This window comes from Salmo trutta, chromosome 13, assembly GCF_901001165.1.
Source record: "Salmo trutta chromosome 13, fSalTru1.1, whole genome shotgun sequence".
Taxonomy (NCBI): Eukaryota; Metazoa; Chordata; class Actinopteri; order Salmoniformes; family Salmonidae; genus Salmo; species Salmo trutta.
The window spans coordinates 11027477-11049723 of record NC_042969.1 but is presented as its reverse complement, the minus strand read 5'-3'; the positions used below and the strand labels follow the sequence as shown (position 1 = coordinate 11049723).

Here is a 22247-nt window from a genome sequence, read left to right as displayed (position 1 = left end):
GTGAAGTTGAAGAAGTAATGGTAATAGGACTAGAGACAAAAGATGATATTCCTTGTCAACAGAGGGATCCTGACATGTTGCACGTTAACAAGGCGGACTTTGTAGAGTTTATTACTTTGGATATTAACTTTACAGCGCAAATGGAGAGGAAATCTAAGAAAATAGGTATTGTGCGTGTGGCTGAACGTTTTTTTGGGAGTTATTTTGCAGAGGCATACAAGGAATTCAGTCGATTAATGCTCAATTCTCACAGGCACTAGAGCCTGTGTAGGGATGTGATTTGAATGTGACCGAAGGAGTGGGATGGTTGTTTGATTTATTTAGTATTATCCTGGGTCCCCATCCTTCTCGCAATGGATTTATTTTGTTACACCCGGTACAGTAGGTGGCGGCAATACACCAATAGGTGTAGTCTGCCATAAAACTTTAAAGAAGATGAAGAAGATGCCACTTGAACTACACGACAATTTTTGTTAGGTATCCACAAGGAAATGTCTGTCAGGGGGATTACTTTGTTTTTTCGAAATTGTACAACTCTGAAGTTACTTCGTTAATCCTGGAAGGTCATATTTTAAATACACTAGCTTTAATACCATCGGATATATGTGTGTAATTGAGTTTAGTAGAAGTCAATTTGGCCAATGGGAAACGGGTTATTCAGAGAATCTTGCTTTCTAGCGGACTTGCGGCTCTGTAATTATTCGCTGCTGTACTGTTAGCTACTAGCTAGTGATAACGCCTGATAGTCAGTTAGCTAAATCGTTGAAGAAATTTGGGACCGTTGTGATAGTAACTTGAGGGAGGCTTTTACAACAAGATAACTTCTTTACTGGACGGAATACGACGAAAGTACAAGGATACAACTACCGTTAAGTTGAAGTTGTTTCGAGCGAAAATGATTTTTTTTTACCATCAGCTAGCATCTAGTAAATTAGCTAGCTAGTTGACAGGGATATCCGTGAAAATTGGGTATGGTGTGAAATAACTTGCTAACGTTACCTACTTTAGATTTGTTTAGCCATATCATTTAACATACCAAGTTAACGATGCGGGATTCAACAGTGAATTTCAGTGTTCTCCATAGAACATGCAAGTTGGTCGTCCTTCTATGTTTTTTCCATATTTCAGTCACTTTCATTTTTTACGTGAGGTCGTTAGATTTTCGTTTTGCATTTGCGAAGCACGACCAAACTGCATCAAAGGACACCGTGACTGACGCGTTTGAAACGAAACACTTTTCTGTAGACAACGTGACTACAATCACCAAAGAACTTGGAAAATGTCCTGACACATCGCCACTGCTTGGTAAGTAACGTTAGCTGATATGTTTCCAAAACGAACAACATACATATTTAATCAACATAGCTTAATCAATGTGTATGGCGTGAACTGTAGACTCACTGGTGCATTGTATGATGATTGGTTGGTAGTCTTGCCAAAGTCTCTTATCAACAAACAATTATAAAAGTTGTTACCCATGTCTGTCAGGCATAATCATTCATATGCTCTGATAAGGAATGAATAAAGAGCTTGGATTACATGTCCCTTAATTCTCTAACCTAACGTAAACTACAAGTTCAAAGTATAGATGAGTGCATAGCCACCAGTTATTTTATGACCGCTTACCCTGTAGGGTTTGGTATTTCACTTATTTATACAATAGGCCTATCTATCTATAGCCCCACTCATGCATTATTAATGCTTAGCATAGGTCTACTGCTAGTGCTCTTGAATTCATTGTTTGCGTTAGCTTATTTCCACACAGGTTTGTTGTTGTTGTTCAGTGGCCTTCTCCTTTAGCTCAGATTTCAAAAAAGAGATGTTTATGCAGCTGTGGCCCTAGCTGATCTATCCTTCTGCCACAAAACCCTGACTGCTCCAGAGGTGGGAGGCAGTGGATAACAGTGGTGTACTCGTTCTGCCCTCAGCAGTCTTGGCGATTGAATTGAAAAGCAATGCGGTCTTGGGGTTTAGGAACGTCAAGGTCACATTACAGAAAACAATACAATATGTAAACTATGTCATATATGTAGTATGACCTTTTTTTGTAGGGCTTTTGTAATTTGACCTACTGTTGCTACTTGTGTAAGTCACTGGCTTGTAGGAGTCATACTATTGTGTCTTTAAAGTGCAGAAATCAATCACTCTGCCATTTCCTGGTTGCTAACGTTCTAATAGTTCACTTATTTTCAGTTTATGTGACAAACAAGCAGGTATTCCCAAACTGGGGTATGCAATGCCATCGAGGCTACGCCAAATAATAATGACAACATTTTTAATTCTTCACATTTTCAAACAGTACATTTTATATTTTCTATCTGGGCCAAACATTTGGTTGAGGTTTTTTTTCTTGCCCGAGTAGCTTCGTTTCACTGCCGAAAAAAAATACATTAAACCATCTAGTGTAGAGCGAAATATCAACACAATGTCAAATACAGGTAGCCTAGTCAAATAATTAACACCAAATCACATTAACCGTTACTCTCTCACGGGAAACCTTCACTCTTACGCAGACATTTAGAAACGAAACATGACAATTTGAAAAATATGCCACAGGAGTTTTTTGAGTGAGAATAAAGACAACTTTCGAGTAGTAAGACATGTATAAAAGCAACAGATGCCATTAATATGAAGGGGCTAGAAGCGTCTTATATGGTGAGCTACCGAGTGGCTGGGACAGGCAAGCCACATACTGTTGTGGAGGACTTAATTCTTCCTGCTGCCGTGGATATGGCTGGAACAATGCTGGGGGGAAATTCCCCAAAAAACGATATACAGACAATTCCATTGTCAAACAACACTGTTTCACAATACATCAGTGACATGGCAGGAGATGTTTTTAAACAATTGCTGCTTTGCATACAAGCGTTAAAGCTGGATGAGTCAACAGACGTGGCGGGCCTGGCACAGTTCCTGGTATATGTCCGTTACCTTTTATGAGGGGTAAATTACGGAAGACATCCTCTTCTGGAAACTAGGACAACAGGAGAGGATATTTTTAAAGTAACGGACAGCTTTGTGACATGTACTTTGGTGGTCAAGATGTGTTGGTATCTGTACTGATAGCGCAAAAGCCATGACAGGGAGACATAGTGGAGTGGTAACGCACGTGCAAGCAGTTGCTCCCGACACCGCTTGGGTACACTGCAGCATCCACCGAGAGGCTCTTGCTGCCAAGGGAATGCCTGACAGCTTGAAAGACGTTTTGGACACTACAGTGAAAATGGTTAACTTTGTTAAAGCAAGGCCCCTGAACTCTTGTGTATTTTCTGCATTATGCAATGATATGGCCAGCGACCATGTAACGATTTTACAACTGGTTATCAACGGGCAAAGTGTTGACATGTTTTGAGAGACGAGCTTAAAGTTCTTTACTGACCATTTCCACATGTCTGACTGCTTGCATGATGACTGGGCTATCTGGGGGACGTTTTTTCTTGCCTGAATGATCTGTATCAAGGATTACAGGGACTCTCCGCAACTATATTCAATGTGCGGGACAAAATTGTGGCTATGATTTAAGAAGTTGGAGCTCTTTTATGTCTGCATTAACAAGGACAACACACAGGTCTTTCCATTATTGTATGATTTTTTTTGTGTTCAAATGATCTCAAGCATACGGACAATGTCAAATGTGATATAGCGAAGCACCTGAGTGAGCTGGGTGCGCAATTACGCAGGTACTATCCCAAAACGGACGACACAAACAACTGGATTCATTGTCCCTTTCATGCCCTGCCTCCAGTCCACTTACGGATATCTGAACAAGAGAGCCTCATCAAAATTGCAACAACTGGTTCTGTGAAAATGTAATTTAATTAGAAGCCACTGCCAGATTTCCGTATAGGGCTACACTCAGTTTCTTGCCTTGGCAAATCGCGCTGTTAAGACACTGATGCCCCTTGCAACCACGTACCTAAGTGAGAGTGGTTTCTGGGCCCTGACTAGCATGAAAACTAACTACACACTATGTGGGAAATGATTTAAGACTGAGACTCTCTCCAATACAACCCAACATTGCAGAGTTATGTGCATTTCAAGCGCACCCTTCTCATTAACCTGTGGTGAGTTATTCACAATCTTCGATGAACAAATGTTTTATATGGCTAAATAAAGAGCATCATTATTATATTATTATTTGTTCCCTGGTCCTATAAGAGCTCTTTGTCAATTCCCACGAGCTGGGTTGTGACAACAACTCACACTCACTCTTATGTTTAATAAATGTATCATATGGTGTGTGTGAGGCAGGCTTACAATGATGGCAAAAAACATTTGATAGTGTGCTCATCCTGGTGCTAGAGGGGCTATGCGGCTGGAGGTTGAATGTTTGAAGAGGTACGGGACTATACAAAGTTTGGGAACCACTAGTGTAGAGAATCATTGTACCATCTAAACTGCTGTGAAATATATTTTGCATTACCAAAGATATTGTATTTTCAGCTGTGTGAAGCTGGGGCATAAAACGGGAAGTAAAAGCCCCAAAAACAAAACTTAAGAACGTGTTGCATAGAAATGATGCACATAGAACAGATATACAGCTTCTTAGACTTGCTTTCAATGAGTGACAGATCTATAACACCCTTTTCCATGTGAATTTGGTCAGGTCGCCCAAACAGATACATATTGCAGCTTTTAATAATAAAACCTTTCAGAAGACATTGTCAGGAGAAAAATCAATTGCTGAAAACAGGAGATTGGATAACTAGGCTAAATTTCCTTCCTATAGTATAAACCTGCCCAGCCTATATTAGTCCTACGATACGATTTTAAACATTGTTTGTTTGAGCTACAGACTGCTTAACGGTGGCTGAGCTAGAGTGGACTTTGAGACACGGGCGGCTCCCAAAAACACCCTGGTTTCACAAACACCTCTCTAGCTCAGCCCCCGTGAATCATACAGATGTATGGTTGGTATCAGCGGATGCAGAAGAGATAGACAAATCCAATCTATTTGGACCCATCTATGAAAAGCTGAAACTCTCACGAACTAGCACATGTAACCTGTTTTGCTGTGTGGCATTCACAAACCACACGAGTCGTTAGAAGGTAAGCAGTTCTCTTACATGGAAGATCATAGGAATCCCAGGACATAGTGTATATAATACTATAACAAAATTACTTAGTTGCTGTCACAAACTCCAACCTCCACTCAGTTGTCACTGACTAGGTGGATATGCATTTCCCACCAACAATTTCTGTACTTAAATTCATATTTTTATTTTTTTTTATATCAGGGTTTGTTTGGTGGACCTTATTTGTCTTTTGACATTTGTCAATAAAACTCATGCAACTGTTTATCAAATTACTTTGTTCTACCTGTAGCCATGGTTGTCCTGAAAAGAAAATGGTGAAACACTTCAATGTGAGGCTAAATTTGAGGGCAGAGAAAGCAGATTTAATGAAAGTAGTGAAGTTCACTGTGGGAGGCCTGGGACCAATGGACTTTTAGATTTGACTTGCTATTTCCATTGGCTCTACCGAATCATCAATTATCAGGGCTGTTGTAGATATGGAGCCCTGACAAAAATGTATGACCTTTCCTCTCTCGTTCTCGTCCAGTTGGCCCACTGCGAATTGAGTTCTCCAACCCAGTCAGCCTGGACGTGGTAAGGAAGGAAAACCCCAATCTTAAGAATGGGGGGCGCTTCAAGCCCAAAGACTGCATGGCCCTCCAGAAGGTGGCCATCATCATCCCTTTCCGCAACCGCGACGAGCACCTCAAGTTCTGGCTCTACTACCTCCACCCCATCCTTCAGCGCCAGCAGTTGGACTATGGCGTCTATGTCATCAACCAGGTGGGTCCCTCCCAGCCGGCCCCCGTCTGCTCTCTGTCTGCATACAGCAGGATGGAGTAGTGGGAAACGCAGGTTAAAAGGTTTTAACCATCTTAATGCAAGAAATAAACAAAGGTGGTCTGTATATTTGAAATATAGGTTAGCTGGAGTTTACTGGTACCGTAAATCACAAGTACAAGTACTTTCACCATATTTTATTTGGGTTTTACGCTTTTAAGCAGAGTGGGTTAGGCTGTGTAAAAACAAAAGGGCATCAAGCCCCCAAATTACAGGCTGTAATGGCAGCTGCCAAGTGACTTGGCTCGTTGAGACATGCTGGTAGATTTGTATGCTTATTGAGTAGCCTAACTCTTCTGGGACAGCGAACTTCAGTCAGATTCAACCTTGTGTTGCTTGTCAGAGAAGCTTTTTAGGCCCTTTTTTTCTATTTATTTTTTTTCTCTCCAAGTCTGTCAAAGGTTTGACGTGTCTCTCGTTTTCAATAAAGGAATTTCTTGCTTTCCAGTCAAGATAAAGAGTAGGCTAGCATCCAAGTAACTGATGTCTCCCTTCTTTTTAAGAAATACAATTTGCAGTAGTCCTTTGTGTTCACGTATATATATGGGAAGAAATCAGATCTTAAAACGTAGTGCCAGCATTTGTCTCTGCATCTGTTCTTTGTCCATGAGCAATTTCCTTTTATTTATTCATGGTGTTTGCACAACCAAGAGGCTATCACCGAACACAAATGGACGTGACGCAGAAAACGCTGAAAGCCACACTGTCTATCTCTGACACTTGAAAGACCTGCGAGAATAGCCCTGCCTGGAAGGCTCTTTTTATCCTTTCACATTCCTGTTTCTTTTCATCAAGATCCTTTATTGGAATAATGGAACACTCTTTCTTTGATGTACAACAAGGTATAGAGTTGGTTACAGATAACTAAAGGAAGAATTCAACAAGGGTTGTACTTCAACTTTCATGCAAAACATTTGGGGAACCTGGCCTAGACACACTTCCTGTCTTTTCTAGATCGAAAAACAGTCAGTAGGCCTAATTTGGGCCGTTTTAGTGTGATCATATAGGCCTAGTTTAGTAGGGCTGGGAATTGCCAGGGACCTCATGATACGATATCATGAGACTTAGGCGTTGATACGATATGTATTGTGATTCTGTACGTATCGCGATTTGATACTGTGATTTCTATTGCGATTCGATGCTGTCTGCTGCAGAGAGACGAGAGAGCCACGAGAAAAACGAGTTTTGCTCAATCATGGTAATGAAACGCTGAAAACAAATTGGATCCTTATTTGAGAACAAGCTATTAGGGGATAAGTGTGGTTTTGGTCCAGGTACAGCCAACTAGCGCAAAAATAATATTCTGATATGCAACTATCGATTTTAATGTTTTACTTTTAGCATTATTGTTTAGCGTATGTAGTTACCTGCTCAGGTGATATCAAGTCTGTTTTTTAATAAAAAAAATTCATCAACAAAGCACAGTTCTACACTAGTTTGACATGCTCTTGGTGCAACATGGTGAATATCATATTGCCTCTAATCAGTTTGTCTCCACAGAGAAGTATCTAGATGGCTACTAGCCAACACTTTTGATCAATGACTGACAAGTTGACCATAGAGTAGTGATCATGATAAGCACTTAGTGCCACAAGTTGGCTCCTCAGTTTTGACTACTATAATAGCTACAAACTGGCCTGGTTTGGTCAGTGGCAATCATTAGCCTGAGTGGTGCCACTATAGGGCCCACTAAAATCAATTACTTTTTTTTGCGTGATTCATTTTGTTTTTTATTTTTCGTTTTCTCAGTTTTTCGATTTTCCTGGTAAAATGTATTTAGACTTTGTAAAATAAAAATAAAAAATACAATGTTTTATAGAAAAACAACTAAATTGCATGCAGCACCCCCACATCAGTATTTTTCTCCGCTCATACAGGAGTACTATTTTGGTTGTTGAGATTTATCAGGGGGTGCATCCCTACTTCTGACGGCTATGCCTCAGTAGAAACATGAGGCCACAGATGGGCAGAAACATGTTTTTTCACGATTTCAGTGTGGGAGTGTGTGTTCTCATTGAAAGTGTTAGACTATGTTCTCACAGGTATGGGGATTTACTATGTGAATACTGGAGTTGACCTCAAGGGTATTTGGAAATCAATCTGGCAAAAGGACAAACTGGAATATGAATACCATTGCACAGCCCAGAGTTGACAATGTAAAAATGTATTAGTTATTGGGTCATCTAATCCCATTTCACACAAAGGCTGACCTGAACGTAGGATAACGATATCTATCCTTCTCAATATCCTTCAAGTCATTAACACTGTCTGGGATAAACCAAAGTCACTTTTGATCATTTATTGACAAGCCAAAGTTAATACGGTCATACAGGACCATATTGTAGATTAAATCTGTATCAGTTATGTGTAGTTTAATGACATGATTCTTTGCAGATGTAGGTATTATTGACTCTTGGGAGGCCAGTACTGTTTTTCAGCTTGAAGGCCTAATTGACTCTTTGTTCTCATGCCAGGACTTGTTGCCTCCCACCCACCAACAGGTAAAGTGTGGCTCAACCAACATGTTGTAGTGTAGACTGAACGCCCCACCTAGAACGTCATACGCAGCAAATACATGGTTCTATTTGAATATATAATACTTATATATATTTTTTTAGAGTATACTCTACTCTGGTCTCCAACACAAGTAGCAAATTGGTTCAAGATGTCAGGCTTGACATGGTGGTGTCCACTGCAAAGAAAAGTAGCTTTAATGCCTGCTATTATACTAATGAGTCAATCTGACTTTCTGTAGTCGAGTCACCTAGCTATTGCTAAAGGGCCCTTCAATGCTGTTAAACACAATTATTGGGTCTTTGTTGGAGTTCTACTCAATCTTTCTGCTTCTTTCTTCTGTTTCTCCTTTCTTGTCCTTTCCTCTCTTTTTAAAAATTTCTTCCTCGTTTCCCTGCCCCCTTGCTCAAAACGCCTCCCCTTTTGCATGTCAGGCGTGTCTGGCCAATGGCTGTGGTCGCTGGAAGAGGAGAAAATTGTCCCCTGCTTGCTCTGGCCAATTGCGTGACTCCATGGGCTGAGGGGTTCTACTGGTAATGTGTGCTTCTTTTCTGTATCTTTCTGTCTCTTTCTTATTATTGACTGAGAGAAATCTATTTTGGTCACATGCACTTCTGAAATCTTCTACACTTGATTCTTTCTGTCTTTGCAAATGATCCACACCCTGTATTCAAATGAGGCTGTCATGCACTGTAGGAGAGCGGGATGCATCACTTGGTGGAGGGGAAACAACACTCTCAAGAACAAACACAGTCATAGACCTCTTTAGCGGATGTTTATTTCAGACCGTAGCAGATGTCTCAAAGTTTATTTTAATCAGGCATCATATAACGGTCTTTCTTATCGCCACAATGTGTAACATGACATGTGACTGACAACAAAGTGCTTCAGCGGAGAACACTACTTACTGAACATTCATTCATTCATTCATTCAATTGTCGGGACTCCTGTCCAGATTACATTAACTGTGCTGCTTCTTGGCATCACACACCCTCGTTCTGGTTTTCTTGCTCTGTTTAAGTGAATTGTCTTTTGAAGAACACTAGCCACGCTTTTATTTGATGCAATCGAAACAAGGACTGAGGTCATGTTATTAGGAGGTTTCATCTGCCCCATTTTTTTGAATATTTTAGCCAGTTTTGGTTCTATGGGTATTCAGGCAGACCTTTTCTGGAGGACCATCAGATCAAGCCATTGACATATGAGACGTGTCCATTGAGAGGCACTTCGCCCACATTGAAGGCACACTGACACAGAACACGATGCTCCCGTTCTTTTGCCAAAGGACACAGCACAGAGAGTCATCCCAGTAGAACTACATCAGCCCTGGTAACCCTGCCTTTTTTTCAGCCTGAGAAGACAAAAACAGAAAAAAAGACAATCCCACCCACATGAACAAATACTACGGTACTTACTATTGAATTATATAGTAAACTCTAGTATACTATACACTGTAGTATCCCTCGATCATGTGTAATACTTACTATAGAATGTTGTAGAATACAATATTAAATACTACAGATAAGTACTGTAGTAAATACTTCAGTAATGCAAAAACACCACAGTCCGCAAAAAAACATACTTTTTAAACTATACTAATACTACAGTTTTTAATTTGCATATACCCTGCTTATTGCATGCTCCTTATTGCAATTTGTGCCACCCATAAGTGAGAAACATACATGCCAAGTATAGACCATTTATTGTGTTCCCAGTCGGTTATAGAAAAGAGCAGAAGCTCTTTCCTTAAGGAGAAAGCATCCACTTCAATGTCAAAGATACTAAAACCAAAACACTAAATATTACAGTAATGTCTGCAAAAACACTACAGTAAATACTACATTATTTATTGAGGTGTGTGTGTGTGTGTGTGTGTGTGTGTGTGTGTGTGTGTGTGTGTATACAAAAAAATGTACTACAATATTTATACAGTAGCTAACTGTAAATACTACCGTATTCACTGTAGTGTTTTTACAGACAATAGTCTGCAAAAACACTACAGTGAATACGGTAGTATTTATACCATAGTGTACTTTAGTCTTTGTTCATGTGGGCAACCTATCCATGTTCTTGAGCAATCCTCTTACAGCTACATCGAGTCACATTAAATAGCTGGGCGTGCAAAGCTTTGATGACACTGCATCAGCAACACAGAACATGAATTTCAATGAAAGTTTGTAAGCACACACACTGCTGATTTCAAGGTAAACACGTTTTCCAGCAAACAACAAGATGCCTACACAACGTCAAAGACAAACGACTCTTAAGTCCTGTATTGAAATTGCCAATGTTTTCCAGTTGTCCAAACCTTCCATTTTAAACAAGTCTGGTACTGTTTCTGACACGTTTGCATTGTCAATCGCATTATAATAGATAGCCGCCTGGATGCTTCAGTTTAGCCTTTAGTTCTGGTGTGCGTGAGACATGGGTGGCCAACCAACCAATGAGGACCAGAGTTTCCTACCTTTGTCTAGACACTCAAAAATAAGTATTTTCTTTCTACATGATTCACCTTCCAATTCTAACCCCATATTCCCTCCATTCACACACTCTAGGACGGTGATGAGGTCTTTAACCGCGCCAAGCTCCTCAACGTTGGCTACTCGGAGGCCCTGAAGGAGTACGACTACGGCTGCTTTGTGTTCAGTGACGTGGACCTCATCCCCATGGATGACCGCAACACCTACAGGTGCTTCAGCCAGCCCAGGCACCTGTCTGTTTCCATGGACAAGTTTGGCTTCAGGTAAGCCAACGCTCCCATGGATAGCCCTGGAATTGTCTGTCTGTCTCCCTCCAGTTCACTGCCCAGACATAGTACCGACACGAATGAGCGTTCACACACACACACACACGGGAGTGTCCACATAAAAGCTTAACGAGCACCTGTGGGTTCTAAGACGTTCTGTTCGTGTCACTCACTTGAACCCATTAACTGCTGAATGACCACTGCGCTGACAGAGCTAACAGTTGACTTTGCTTGATGCTGCTTATTGAAAATGGACTTTGTCATCTTTTGTTGTTGAGTTTCTGGTTCTGGCTGTCTTTACCTCTGTAGCTGTGTAGAGACTTTTGCAGTGCAAACCAAGCCATTCACTGGGCTTTAGTGATGGAGTCAGTACTGCCACGTTCCCGTTGGGGGGGGGGGGGGGATGATGCCAGCAGCACAGGTGACAGTTGTTACTAAGGATTTCCTTCTTCCTTATTGTTCATGTGACTGATCAAAACCAGGTTCTGTAAAACAGCAGGCCACATATAAAGTGTCACTTGCCAAAGGAATGCTGTTTTTATTTAATGTATTCTTATTAAATGAACAAAGGCTTGTTTCTCCATACCTCTTGACAGTAAGACAAGCAAGCATTTTTATTGCTAATGCAGAAGGCGGTGTTGGAAAGATTGGAAAGCGCTTAGCATATCATTTTATTTAGTAGTAAACTGTCCCTCATTGGGACCTTATTTGCCTTGAGTCATGTGTTTTGAATAGCCTGCTTCATCACTTACAATGTGCTCACTGGCTTCAGAGGGCTGCTGTCAGAATGGCTTAAATACTAATCAGTTTAGCCTAGTGTCACATAGTGTTCTGTTTGCTGCTCTGTTTTCTGACTGTGGAGGAGGAAGTGGGGTCCAGTGACCAGTAGAGCAAACTCCAGTTGGTTTAACTGTTGCTCTACATGTGTAACACCATTACATGTCAGACAGGGAGGAGCTCTGATGCTAGAGACTGTAACTTTGTCTGTGTGTTTGATAAAAGGATTTGGGAGCTTCTCCTCTGTTGTGATACACAGCTCTGGTCCGACACAGCTGTAGACCTTATGCTTGGCTAGGCGCTGATCTACAGTCAGTTTGGCTCTGTTCTGATGTAAGATTTAAATTGGTAAGGTAAGCTGACCCCAGATGTAACGTCATAGTCATGAGTTCCACCTGTGTACTGGTCATAGTACAGGTCTCTCAGCTTGTAACTGGGCTTTTATGGGCATCCTCTCACCAAACCTTTCCCTTTGTTGCACACACAACAGCTTGTATACTGTGTGTCATGTTCCTTGAAGGGCATGCAGCTCACCAAGCATCTGGATTCAATATCCAACAGGATTTTGGCAGGGAAATCCGGCTCCAGGAAAGACGCCAAGCTCCCCTTGTTGGGTAATTTGTTCGATGACTAAGTCCCACAATGGATTCATGCATTTTATTTAATTTTTGTTGATTTTCTTAATTGTGCTGACCTTTCCAATGTTAGCGATAGGATTTAAAGAATGTCGTTATAGCCAAGGCTAATTCGGTGTCCAAAATAAACAGGAAAGTGAGGCAAGGCTAAACCAGGGTGCTTCAGTCTCTTGGCTCCATGTTTCCCTACAGTACACTGTACAGAGAGCCAGCATGTAACTTGCAGAAGGCAGTGATACAAACCGAGGAAGAGGGTTTTTCTGCAGCACCTCATCTGCTAGGCAGATACTTCCTCTATCCTAGAACGTAAGCCACTGACTGCGGTTTCTGTTAGAGCCAGATCACTAACCCCTCTTTTTTTTTTTTTTTGCATGCAGGAAAAAAAAGATGAAACGCATAAAATCATTTCTTGCTGCGTTTTATAAACGCAGATCTAAAATACTTCTTATTGTAAAATTTCTGCTCCCCATCAGACACATTTTGTGCTTCAGTTGCACTTCTAAACTCGAATGAGAATTCACAAAGGGCATTCTATCAGCAGACAGCGATTCTTTTCTCCTGTACTTTTCTCGGTGTAGCCAGCCTTTTTTTCCTCTGTTAAAATGCAAGCTTTAAGCAAAACATTAGGAAATGTAGCTGGCTGCATTCTTTTTATGATGGGCCTAAACATTAGAAATATGATGGCCGTGCATCAACAACAACAAAAAAGACCTTGCCTTTTCATTTAAAAGCTAATTTACTTGTGTGGCTGCCAACCAAATACCGTTGCACTTCTGTTGTCATCTGATAAAAATGTAGCCAATATCTGCCGAATGTGTTGCTCTAATGTATTTTTCTGTGAATGGAAAAACTATAGTTGTACATCCCTGATCACTCTATTGAATAAAAAAACAATGACTTTCACTGAAAAACCATCGTGTGGCTATTTCCAAATATCCCAGTATACGGTATACTGCCAAGCCTAGTTTAAACTCTAAACAAATTCAACGTTCTATATTTATTTTTCTCTGTCTCTCTCTCTCTCTCTCTCTCTCTCTCTCTCTCTCTCTGTGTGTCTCTCTCTCTTGCTCTCAGATTGCCGTACAACCAGTACTTTGGAGGCGTGTCGTCAATGAGCAAGGAGCAATTCCTCAAGATCAACGGCTTCCCCAACAACTACTGGGGCTGGGGAGGGGAGGACGACGACATTTTCAACAGGTCAGAGTCCGCAGAGCCACTCTCAGACAGATGTCTGTGGCTCATAGGAGGACTCAATGTAAAAAGCAGATAATTCATATTTATTGGGTAAAGTGATAGCCAAGGTTTCACATGAAAATATTTTCTTGAGTGAGCAATGTTGAAACCCTGTTACATGGGCCTAGTTCTTGTCATTCGTCAGTGTGCGTTGTTGTGTTTTTAGCCCTACTTTTTCCATTGTTCCAACTTGCCCCCAAGGGTGCCCTTGTATGCCACTACCACCATTTGCTCTTGAAGGAAATGATGTATCAGTGAGTATCCTGTTAGCATCCATTTCAGCTGAGGCGCTTTCACAAGCAGATGGGACACCCAAACAAACTTGTCATTTGTGAGGAGGAGTATTTGTCTTGTCTCTGAGACACTCCCGTAACACACCCCCCTCCAGCTATCTCTGTTTCTCCAGTTTCTGAACGATGCCAACAGCACACACTTGTTACTAAGGCTTTTTTCTTGTTTTTCCCGTGACTGATCAAAACCAGGCTCTATAAAGGATTAGTCAAGAATCAGGCAAAAAAGAGGAGGCTACATATATAAAGTGTCACTTGCCAAATTAATCTTGTGTTATTTAGTTTCTTCTTATTAAATGCACAAAGGCTTGTTTCTCCTTACCTCTATCAGTTAGACAAACAAGCATTTTAAATCACTAATGCAGAAAGCAGTGTTGTAAAGATTGGAAGGAGTTTGGCATGTCATTTGAATGTAACTTGTATACCTTATTTGTCTTGAGTCATGTGTTTCGAATAGCCTGCCTCTAGACTATCAACGTGCTGACAGGAGCAGCACTGGCTTCAAAGGTCGGCTGTCAGAATGGCTTAAATGCTATTCAGTTTAGCCTTAGGTAGCAATGCTGTGAGCGTTGGACTATTTGCTGCTCTGTTTTCTGACTATGGAGGAAGAAGTGGGGTCCAGTAACCAGTAGAGCAAACTTTTTTTCTTTTCATACTATAATTTGACTATTTGATATTCAATGTTTCTTTAGAATAAAATGTATTTTTTTAAAATTGTTTCACAATATTAAAATGAGTTCAGTTTATAACAGGCCTTAAAATAATGTCAAAGCAACACTGACTAGGGCCTTACAGTGATGGTGAAAACGAGGGACATGTCAAAGGATGCTGAATTTTGGCACTTAAGCATGTTTTTATTTACTTAAATATATGTATGTTTATTTAAAATATCAAAGGGACGGTTTTGGGATTAAATTCCTTGCATAACTTATACTGTGCCTCGTTAACTTCTGCATTTGAGACTTGCGTAACCCAATAGCTTCACTATAGACCAGACAAACTGAACACTGTCTCCAGAACTGAATTATAGATGAACTCCACACATACTGATGAATGCCCAACAGCACAAGGTGTTAACATGTTGTTGTTTTTTTTGTCTCTGCTGCTTTTTCAGCTCTTTGGAGTGTTTGCTTGATAAGTCACCGTATCCATTTTGATAGGGATACTGTAAACAATGGCAGACAGGATGTTTCCAGACATACTCAGTTATTCACTGTGGTCTGGAAGCTTTTATCAGCTGTGACCCTGAACCATGCTACACAAACAAGCAATTTCCAGTCTAGTTACACCAGAGAGTCTGGATATAATGATGAGAAGCCTATGTTTTTTTTTTCCTCAAAGTTACCGGGATGTCGATTGCATCACACGTATATCAGTGCACTCATATCAACCTAAGCATTACAAAACTTCTATTAGATGAAATAAGCCTTATGTATTAAAATAGCAATTCAGTTTTATCTTTTTAATATAATTTGACACTCATAGCCCCCCAATACAAAAACGCCTCACTTTCTTAATAATGAATGATCTGCTTAACGTGGACAGATTTTGTGCAGAGTAAACCCTCTCGCTTTGCCTCTTCCTCTCTGGTTACACCTATTGAGTTAGGCAATAGTGCACTATTTGCATCTCTTGCACGGAGGCAACTGAATGAAAACCAAATAACCTGTTTTACTCCCTTTCACATCTATCCTACTTTTTCTTTGACCTTTTTTTAGGTTTATTTCACTATTGCAAGAAAAACGTGCAGGTTTTCTCCCAGGTGTAAAAGCTGTTGTAACTGCATCCCACAGTGTTTTAGTTAGACTGATGGTCTGACTCATGCTGCTGCTGTGTTTTTAACAGGCTGAACTCCAAGGGGATGACCATCTCACGGCCCAGTGGAGCCGTGGGGAAATGCAGGATGATCCGCCACAACCGGGACGGTGGGAACGAAGACAACCCACAGAGGTGAGGTTCCGACTCCTGTTCTCAGGGGCTGTATTTCCATGTATAATGGTACCCTCTCTGGGTTTGTTCACTCCCTTTCGCATGAATCTAGCCAAATTGGATTTAATAGGAGTAAGCAATAGGTCCACCAAGGGATGTACTGATTCAACGATACGCACCGGTCCCCGATTTTTCAAACGTTTAAGATGCAAGTGCATCGGTCCGTGGACTCCAAACCGATCCAAATGTAGCATGCATCGGTCCAAAAAATGTATTCAAACGTTTACGGGTCAGTAAAATGTTTAGTTCATGTTAGGCCTACATTCTCTCTCTTCCAAAATCACCTTCTTTAGGGACAACCGATATGTCCTCTCCTTCAGTGTCGAACTGCATGTTACTGTGTTGACAGTAGAGGTCGACCAACTATGATTTTTCAACACCGATACCGGTTTATTGGAGTACCAAAAAAATGTTATTTTTTTTTTTTACATTTTATTTATTTATATATATGTGTGTGTGTATATGTATGTATGTGTATGTATATATATGTATATATATGTGTGTATATATATATATTTATTTATTTATTTAAAAAAATATAATTTTGTTTAATCAAAAAAAAAAAAATATATATATATATATATATATATATATATAATAATGTGAATTACAACAATACTGAATGAACAATGAACACTTATTTTTATTCATTTTTTAACTTAATATAGTACATAAAATCTATTTAGTCTCAAATAAATAATGAAACATGCTCAATTTGGTTTAAATAATGCAAAAACACAGTGTTGGAGAAGAAAGTAATAATGCAGTATGTGCCATGTAAAAAAGCTAACGTTTAAGTTCCTTGCTCAGACCATATGAAAGCTGGTGGTTCAATATTCCCAGTTCGTCACTGTTTACAGTTAAGTTTTAGGTTGTAGTTATTATAGGAATTATGACGCGTCGACTATTTCTCTTTATACTATTTGTATTTCATATACCTTTGACTATTGGATGTTCTAATAGGCATTTTAGTATTGCCAGCCTAATCTCAGGAGTTTATAGGCTTGAAGTCATAAACAGTGCTGTGAATCAACCATTGCTAAGAGCTGCTGGCAAACGCAGTAAAGTTTGAATGAATGCTTATGAGCCTGCTGCTGCCTACCACCGCTCAGTCAGACTGCTCTATCAAATCATAGACTTAATATAATAAACACAGAAATACGAGCCTTAGGTCATTAATATGGTAAAATCCGGAAACTATCATTTCGAAAACAAAATGTTTATTCTTTCAGTGAAATACGGAACCGTTCCGTATTTTATCGAACGGGTGGCAACCCTAAGTCTAAATATTGCTGCTACATTGCACAACCTTCAATGTTATGTCATAATTATGTAAAATTCTGGCAAATTAGTTCGCAACGAGCCAGGTGGCCCAAACTGTTGCGTATACCCTGACTCTGCGTGCAATGAACGCAAGAGAAGTGACATAATTTCTCTAGTTAATATTCCCTGCTAACATGAATTTCTTAACTAAATATGCAGGTTTAAAAAAATATACTTCTGTGTATTGATTTTAAGAAAGGCATTGATGTTTATGGTTGGGTACATTCGTGCAACGAATGAGCTTTTGTTAAATCATCACCCGTTTGGCGAAGTAGGCTGTGATTCGATGATAAATTAACAGGCACCACATTGATTATATGCAACGCAGGACAAGCTAGTTAACCTAGTAATATCATCAACCATATGTAGTTAACTAGTGATTATGTGAAGATTTTGTTTTTTTATAAGATACGTTTAATGCTAGCTAGCAACTTACCTTGGCTCCTTGCTGCACTCGCGTAACAGGTGGTCAGCCTGCCACGCTGTTTCCTCGAGCAATGCAATCTAATCGGCATCCAAAAATGCAGATTACCGATTGTTATGAAAATTTGAAATCGGCCCTAATTAATCGGCCATGCCGTTTTAATCAGTAGATCGATGACTGTCAACTAGAGGTCGACAAGTCATTTTGCATGCCGGACAACCCCAGGCAATATCAGTAGCCTACAATTGGGTTGGGGTTCACTTGTATATTAAACTTTTTAATCCCTACTAGTCTCCCTCATGGCTCAGCTCAGGTGCCTACATAGTACGTACACCATAGACATATTTAATTTACACACACACACACACACACACACACACACACACACAGAAGTCCGCTCAGAGAGGCCCAGCTCATGAGCTCCATCAGCAACAGATTTTTAATTTAGAATGGAAAAGGAATGTGTTTATGCAACAAATGATAGTGCATCGAATAATTCTCTAATCAAACCGAATCGTTTCAAACTAAAACATATCGTTCCTGTATCACATCAAATCGCCTTGAAAGAGAAAGTTGCACATCTCTAAGTCCACCTAGTTTCAGCTATATTGGTTTCACTTATCCAGCTCTCAGATCTGTGAAGGAGAGCAGAAGAGCGGGAACAAAAGGTGTGCACAGTTGAACACTCCCCAGGCTCTCCTTGCCCTCGTCACACAAGGATCCAGTCACTCACTACTCTTTCCCTTGACGTCATTTCTCACAAACACTGGATGACTTGGTTAGCTCGGCCATTCTTCTCTGCACAGAGGCAAACTTAACACTGCAATAAAAACCTCGGAAGGCATTGAGGTGCAATAGAAGCCTGGGCAAACATTGACGTGCAGTAGAAGCCTCAACATCCATGACAATAAATGTGGTCATTATCACACTAGGCTATTGATTATCAGGGCTATTGATTATCTATTGATCAGCGGCGGCAGTTAGCTAGACTGTATTGCGGATTACTTTTCAGTAGCATTTTGATTTGTTTGATTGTCGTGGTTAGATTTCTTGAGTACTTAACACTGCAATAAACAGTGTTAAACAGTGTTAACGCTACTCAAGAAATCTAACCACGACAATCAAACAAATCAAAATGCTACTGAAAAGTAATCCGCAATACAGTCTAGCTAACTGCCGCCGCTGATCAATAGATAATCAATAGCCCTGATAATCAATAGCCTAGTGTGATAATGACCACATTTATTGTCATGGATGTTGAGGCTTCTACTGCACGTCAATGTTTGCCCAGGCTTCTATTGCACCTCAATGCCTTCCGAGGTTTTTATTGCAGTGTTAATCAGGTAGTGTATAACAAGCAATGATTTTTGTGAAATCCAGAGGAGATGTTTGCCATAGGCTACACCTTAACCAAATAAAAAAAGACATGGTTCTTAAACCATGTCATTGAATTGTGGTTGAGCTGTGTTTTTTCTTTACAGGTTTGACCGCATCGCCCACACCAAGGAGACCATGAACAAAGATGGCATAAAAACCCTGTCGTACAAAGTGGTCAAAGTGGAGAAGGATCAATTATACACCAAAATCACTGTGGACGTGGGGAAAAAAATGACTCGGCAAACCAATTAAAACCTGAACAGCCTTGACAACCAATTTGCCACTGTGGTGGATGCTGTAACCAAATGTGCCTTGACACTATAAATAATCTTATGCCCTGGACTTTTTGGACCATAGAGAATGACTGATCTAATCAGCAAACGAACATGTTCCCCAATATTCCCTTTATTTTCGGCCTTTGCACATCCGATGGTGAATTGAACTGGGATTCCAGCGTTTCCATCATAGGATCCTTAAATCGTTGACACCAGAAATGAGAGTTGACATTCCGTACATTGACACACTGTCGGGGTCCTATCAGGCTGATATGGCCCCCGCTCTCTCTGTCTGGAGACGGCTGCTGAGACCAAGTCCTTTGTGAGCCATTTTGTCTTGAGGGGGAGGTTGTGAAATGTCTAATTGATTGTCCTATGCATCGGGAACTCTCAAATAATGCGTTTTGTCATATGCATTTCTTTGCAATACTGTGGATGTTGTCGTTTGGGTTCATGTTGGGGTCATTTTTAGTTTTCTGTCACTTCTGGGGAATTTCTTGCTAATCCTTTTTAATACCTCTGCTGAGCAGGGTTTCAACCAATCCAATGCCAAGAGGTCAGGCCAAAGATGGAACTCTGCAATTCAGAGGTCATTAAAAACGAAATCACTTAGGTTTTGTTAAGACAACCAATCTTAAAGGATTTTTGTACTTTGATGTTCCATCAAGATTTTGAACTTAGCCCAAAGGGCCTAGAATTCCCCCCCAAAATAGTTGAAAAGGCCAAATCCCATGATATTTACATTAGGCATTCTAATTCTCACTGCTAAGGGTCCTTAGTTAGTCTGTTGTTGATATAGTCCTAAAATGTTTTGCATGTCAGCAATCAAGTTTTCAAGATGTATAACTTTTGAAATACAGCCAGTGTGATGCATTTTGCATCATATAGTTTTTAGGTGTGTTTTTGTTGAGTATTTTGAACTATGTGAAAAGCTCTCTTGAAAGTGTCTCTGCTGATGCTCCTTTCCCTGTGAAGACCACCATTCAAGGTAGCCTGTAAGGAGGCCTCTCCCTAGTTGGAAAAAGAGGTACCTGAATGTATTTCCTGGTGGTGTTGTGATTGTGTGCCCTGAGGTAAAATGATACTGCGCTGTTGTCTATCACGATTGTCTGGTTTAGTGATTTTATTTTTTTTTGTCTGGGGGGGGGGGGGTTCTATGCTAAAAATAATCATCTTGTATTCATTGTATGTCAGAGGGTTAGAAAACATTATTTTTTTTTTTTTGGCTTCGATGTAGTAACCAAACCACAGGAGGTTGGTGGCACCTTAATGAGGGAGGACAGGCTCGTTGTAATTGCTGGAGCGCAATGGAGGGAATGGTATCAAACACTTGATTTCCATGTGTTTGATGCCATTTCATTTGCTCCGTTATGGTTATCATGAGCCGTACTCCCCTCCGCAGCCTCATGCCACCACGGGTCCTTATCATTCCTCATATACATTGAAAACTACACAAGATTGTGCGCTATGAGGCATGGCGTTGCACATGTACAGTTAGTAACTCAATCTTATTGAGGAAAAAAGCCATTGCGATTTCTGACTGGACACTAGACATAAGAGTTATTGTCTGTCTATACTTAGGCTTCCATGTATGCCATTCCTCTTCTGACAGAATTAAGAAGCAATCAGCCCTTGAAGAATCTGTAAAATGACAGCCATTTTTGCCTTACCCAAATAAACTTGAAAATATCAATTTATTGGTCAACTTTGAAACATTAGTAGGAGATATGGGTGTACATTAACCGCTAAAGCTAAGTCAGTAATTCCCTAGCTGTTCCCCAAAAGTGTTTCCCAAGAGGCTGAACTATAGTTAGCCGTTTCCCAAGAGGCTGAACTATAGTTAGCCGTTTCCCAAGAGGCTGAACTATAGTTAGCCGTTTCCCAAGAGGCTGAACTATAGTTAGCCGTTTCCCAAGAGGCTGAACTATAGTTAGCCGTTTCCCAAGAGGCTGAACTATAGTTAGCCGTTTCCCAAGAGGCTGAACTATAGTTAGCCGTTTCCCAAGAGGCTGAACTATAGTTAGCCGTTTCCCAAGAGGCTGAACTATAGTTAGCCGTTTCCCAAGAGGCTGAACTATAGGGTCTTTGGGCTCGGTCAAGAAAGCCACATCACAGGCCGTTTCAACTATGGTGAAACGTTGCAAAAAGAAATCCTTCATATAGAATGAGCACAATGTACATAGCAAATAGAGGTTTGTGTCAGCTCTATGCAACACATTTCTATACTCAAAATGGGGAGCGTTTGCCACATTGAATAAGCCTAAGGAAAGGCCTAGTCACCACATACCTCCTCACTCTGTCTGGTAGCTACGTACAGACACTTGAAGACATGGGAGTAGTCCCATGATGTGCTGTCTTGCTCTTTAAGCCTGGCATGCAGGGCTGCATTATGTGCAATGCATAGCATTATATACTTCTCTCAATCCACCTAAAGATTAATTTTCAAGGTTGAAAACCAGTGTCTTTTTATACGTTGGCTGAAGCCAGGTTTGTTTCTCCCAAAGACAATGGCCTTTGTTGAGAAAGCCAGCAATATGTATGCCAAGTGTGAATTCAGTTTGTGTTACAATAGAAGCCTTACAGATTAGTCAGCTAACTGTCTTTTTACTTTTCATGTTTTCCATTATGATTCAATGTGTGCATGTATGCTTGTGATTTCTACAAATGCATATGTCTGTATGTCTTTTGCTGGTTTAACAATTTCATTCAAAACTACATTTCCTGGTTTGTGGGAATGTTGGCGAAGATGAAACGACTCATGTTTAGGTAATTAAAATCTGTGATTTAAGTAAATGTCTTCTCATTCATT

General features: G+C 40.4%; 1 protein-coding gene across 1 annotated transcript; it reads left to right on the top strand.

Moving 5' to 3' along the window:
- The first annotated feature begins 434 nt into the window (after positions 1–434).
- LOC115205174 (beta-1,4-galactosyltransferase 1-like) lies at positions 435–22226 on the top strand. Its single transcript, XM_029770880.1, has 6 exons — positions 435–1305; positions 5563–5798; positions 10925–11112; positions 13602–13724; positions 15896–16000; positions 19268–22226. Exons 1-6 carry the CDS (start codon positions 1047–1049, stop codon positions 19413–19415), a joined length of 1059 nt encoding a protein of 352 aa, XP_029626740.1. The 5' UTR covers positions 435–1046; the 3' UTR covers positions 19416–22226.
- The last annotated feature ends 21 nt before the right edge of the window (positions 22227–22247 follow it).